The following is a 4099-nucleotide window of genomic DNA, read 5'->3' as shown; positions in this document are numbered from 1 at the left end:
TACAGGCACAAGCCACTGTGCCCAGCCCAAGAATGTCTTCTATGGCACTTTTTTTCAAACTAGGATAGAAAATTCTAATATTCTATTTGGTTATGTCTCCTTGGAATTTTCTTTTTCCTTGAGACAGAGTCTTGCTCTGTCACCCAGGCTGGAGTGCAGTAGCACAAACAGCTCACTGCAGACTGGACCTTATGGGTTCAAGCCATCCTCCTGCCTCAGCCTCCTGAGTAGCTAGAACCACAGGCAGGTGCCACTACACCTAATTTTTAAATTTTTTGTAGAGACAGGGTTTCCCTGTGTTGCCCAGTCTGGTCTTGCACTCCCAGGCTCAAGTGATCCTCTTGTCTTGGCCCAACAAAGTGTTGGGATTACAGGTATGAACCTCTGCACTCGGCCTCCCTGGGCTTTCTTAACCTAGAAAAATCCTCGCCAGGCGCAGTGGCTCATGCCTGTAATCCCAGCACTTTGGGAGGTCGAGGTGGGTGGATCATGAGGTCAGGAGTTCAAGACCACCCTAAGATGGTGAAACTACATCTTTACTAAAAATACAAAAATTAGCTGGGCATGGTAGCCTACACCTATAGTCCCAGCTACTCAGGAGGCTGAGGCAGAAGAATCACTTGAACCCAGGAGGCAGAGGTTGCAGTGAGATGATACCGCACCACTGCACTCCAGCCTGGGTGACAGAGCAAGACTCCGTCTCAAAAAAGAAAAAAAAAAAAATCCTCCTCGTTTTCTTTTTCCTTCTTGGAAGATCCCAGCCAGTAGGATGTCCCATGTTCTGGATTTGTCTGATGATTTTGAGGTCCCCTGCCTTGTTTATTTCCTGCACACCACTATTAGGTCCAGGGCTCGATTAGCAGGCAATCTTCATTGGTGGGCGATGTTCTGGATGTGGCATTTTCAGGAGACACACCACGCCAGGAGTCCCTCTCAGTTGGGTCACTTGATTTAGGTAGTGAATGCTGGCCTGCTCCACTGGCCGGGGACACTTTTCCCGTTGCACTGGTAAATCATCTGCCTGGTACTACTTTGGTAGCATGCAAATTTCCTCTTCCCCCAGTTGGCATCTGTTGGTGATCCTTGCCTGAGTTAGTGACTACACTGGGGGATGCAAAATGGTGATTTTCTATCTTTCCTTCTACATTTAGTAGTCAGTAATCTATAAAAAGGCATTTCCCTGTTTTCCCACGTGTGTGTGTGTGCGTGGGTGTATATGCCACACTGTGAATTTTTTATTCACTGTTACAATCAATCGTAGTCATTCTTTTCAATGTTCAGATTGTCCCAAATGTTGTCACTGTGAGCCTCTCCAAGCTGACTGCTGGGTCTTGTTGACACGACTCTGTGATGTCTTTGAAGACTTCCTTGCTTTCTGGCACAAGACGTCCTTGCCCACATTGTACTTTCCCTGTCCCAGATCTGGAAATGGTTACCTTAGTGTGAGGACTGGTGGTTTTTTTTTTTTTTAATGTACTTTAGGTTCTGCAGTACATGTTAATAATGCAGGATTGTTGCATAGGTACATACATGGCAATGTGGTTTGCTGCCTCCATCACCCCATCACCTATATCTGGCATTTCTCCCCATGTTACCCCTCCCCAACCTCCCCATCCCCCGCTGTCCCCCCTACAGCCAACACCAACAGACCCCAGTGTACGATGCTCCCCTCCCTGTGAGGAGGACTTAGTGTATATATGTATGTATGTATGTATGTATGTATGTATGTTTGTTTGAGACAGGGTTTGACTTGTTACCCAGGCTGGAGTGCAGTGGTGTGATCTTGGCTCACTGCAACCTCTACTCTGAGTTCAAGCAATTCTCCTGCCTCAGCCTCCCAAGTAGCTGGGACTACAGGAATGCACCACCACACCCAGCTTTTTCTATTTTTTTTTTTCTTTTATTAGAGACGAGTTTTCACCATGTTGGCCAAGGTAGTCTCAAACTCCTGACTTCAAGTGATCTGCCTACCTCAGCCTCCCAAAGTGCTAGGATTACAGGCATGAGCCACTGTGCCCAGCCAGGACTAGTATTTATAAGTCAAGATCTCAGAATGCTTTTCACTTTTCATCTACCTTGGTAATTGCTCCTAATTGGAACATATGGATTTGCCTCCATTCATTCAGTTATTTTAGGGATGGGGTCTTGCGTGGTGCCCAGGCTGGCCTCAAACTGGGTTCTGGGCAGGAGGCCCCACCTAACCTCCTGAGTAACTGGGATTCTAGGCTTGAGCCACCACACCCAGCTTCGTCTTTTTAACAATTGTGTCCCTCAGGCCCCATATGGAGGTGCCACCATTTATTTCAAGAGTGCCTTTTATTGGACATTTCTGTTGTCTTACAAACAATAAAGAAAATGTTTGTTCTGCAAACAAGGCTGCAATAAATATCCTTAGTCCCTGTGTATATGGGAGCTCAGCTATAGGATAAGTTCTTAGTTATGCAATTTTGGTCCAAAGGGTCTGGAGGATGTTTTAATTCCAACATTGCCTAACTGCCCTTCAGAGAGCAGAGGCTTCATCTGCTTTGTTCACAGCTTTGTTTCCAGCATCAAGAACAGCGTCTGGTGGCATCTGGATTTGTCCAACAGATGAATTCTCTTGCTGGTGACCAAGCAGGGACATGCAAGGGCAGCTTGACCTCCCAGAGGCCCAATCTCCCCTGACTGTGGTTCCTTGTCCCCTTCAGGTGTTCCACTACATGAGCATCGCCATCTTGGGCTTTTTTATGATGGAGATTATCTTTAAATTATATGTCTTCCGCCTGGAGTTCTTTCACCATAAGTTTGAGATCCTGGATGCTGTCGTGGTGGTGGTCTCATTCGTCCTCGACATTGTCCTCCTGTTCCGGGAGCATGACTTTGAGGCTCTTGGCCTGCTGATTCTGCTCCGGCTGTGGCGGGTGGCCCGGATCATCAACGGTACGTCTCCTGCACTCCCAGGCTGTGGATGGAGAGCGAGGCTCAGGCATGCACCCAAGGCCTGGATGCACAGTCACTCTGGGCGCCTGAGTTCACAGTGGCTCCCATTATGGAGGCCTCCTCTCTGCCCCTCCTCTCCTCCCTCTCCTACTTTCTTCCTCTTCAGCCCTTTAGGAGCTGGTATGAGCAGGTTTACATCAAGCAATTAAAGCAAATAAAACGAAACAGGTTGGGCGCAGTGGTTCATGCCTATAATCCCAGCACTTTGGGAGGCAGAGGCAGGAGGATCGCTTGAACCCAGGAAATCGAGACCAGCCTGGGCAATATGGTGAAACCCTGTCTCTACAAAACAAAATACAAACAGTTGGGTGTGGTGGTGCACACATGTAGTCCCAGCCACTGGGGAGGCTGAGGTGGAAGGATTGCTTGAGCCCAGGATTTGGAGGCTGCAGTAAGCCAAGAATGTGCCACCACACTCCAGTCTGGGTGACAGAGTGAGACCCCATCTCAAAAAAAAAAATTTTGGACCCTGTTAAAGGAAAGAAAAAAAGCCTTTGAGTTCCTACGGAAGATGCTTGTTGTGGGAAAAGGGCATTTCCCAGCCTGTGCTTTCGTGGCACCTGGGCACACTGCTGCTTGCTATGCACCCATGTGATTGTGAACAGGTTCTAGGTTAAGGAGCCTAATGCTCATCTTGTCAGTGATTATTTTTAAGGATTTCTCGACCATGCCAGCTAGAGAGATAACTGTGTTACTGGGTACTAAAAGTAGTTCAGACGTAAAACCCTGTCCTCCCAGTTCTGATGCCCTGAAGTGATGACTGTTTCGCGTGTCTGTCACCGCTCTTCTCAACTCTATACAAGCGTAGGAATATAGATTTTTTTTCCTGAGTGGTCAAGTTAGAAACCAGTATCACTGAGACCCCCAATTTTATTTCAGGGATTATCATCTCAGTTAAGACACGTTCAGAACGGCAACTCTTACGGTTAAAACAGATGAATGTACAGTTGGCTGCCAAGATTCAACACCTTGAGTTCAGCTGCTCTGAGAAGGTAAGAAGACACATCTGGGGGGCTGGGCGTGGTGCCTCATGCCTGTAATCCCAGCACTTTGGGAGGCCAAGGTGGGTGGATCACCTGAAGTCGGGAGTTCGAGACCAGCCTGACGAACATGAAGAAAC

The 4099-nt window shown here is 47.7% G+C and overlaps 2 protein-coding genes across 5 annotated transcripts in view; one reads left to right on the top strand and one right to left on the bottom strand.

Moving 5' to 3' along the window:
* HVCN1 (hydrogen voltage gated channel 1) overlaps positions 1 to 4099 on the top strand; it is a 41605-nt gene that overhangs the window by 34209 nt on the left and 3297 nt on the right. For 2 of the 4 annotated variants that reach the window (XM_017542209.2, XM_037743425.1), the window contains exons 6-7: positions 2688 to 2919; positions 3859 to 3971. In XM_017542209.2, the coding sequence (XP_017397698.1) occupies positions 2688 to 2919; positions 3859 to 3971 (345 nt within the window). Of the gene's footprint in view, positions 1 to 2687; positions 3205 to 3858; positions 3972 to 4099 lie in introns of those variants that run through there. The other 2 variants (XM_037743422.1, XM_037743421.1) reach the window with 1 other exon arrangement.
* TCTN1 (tectonic family member 1) overlaps positions 2298 to 4099 on the bottom strand; it is a 40744-nt gene continuing 38942 nt past the window's right edge. Inside the window, exon 10 of the mRNA XM_017542151.2 lies at positions 2298 to 2941. The gene's annotated coding sequence lies outside the window, so the exon portion shown is untranslated. The remainder of the gene's footprint in view (positions 2942 to 4099) is intronic.

The sequence above is a fragment of the Cebus imitator genome, unplaced genomic scaffold, assembly GCF_001604975.1.
Source record: "Cebus imitator isolate Cc_AM_T3 unplaced genomic scaffold, Cebus_imitator-1.0 Scaffold8, whole genome shotgun sequence".
Taxonomy (NCBI): Eukaryota; Metazoa; Chordata; class Mammalia; order Primates; family Cebidae; genus Cebus; species Cebus imitator.
The sequence above is the reverse complement of the archived record's forward strand: the minus strand, read 5'-3'. Positions and strand labels throughout refer to the sequence as shown.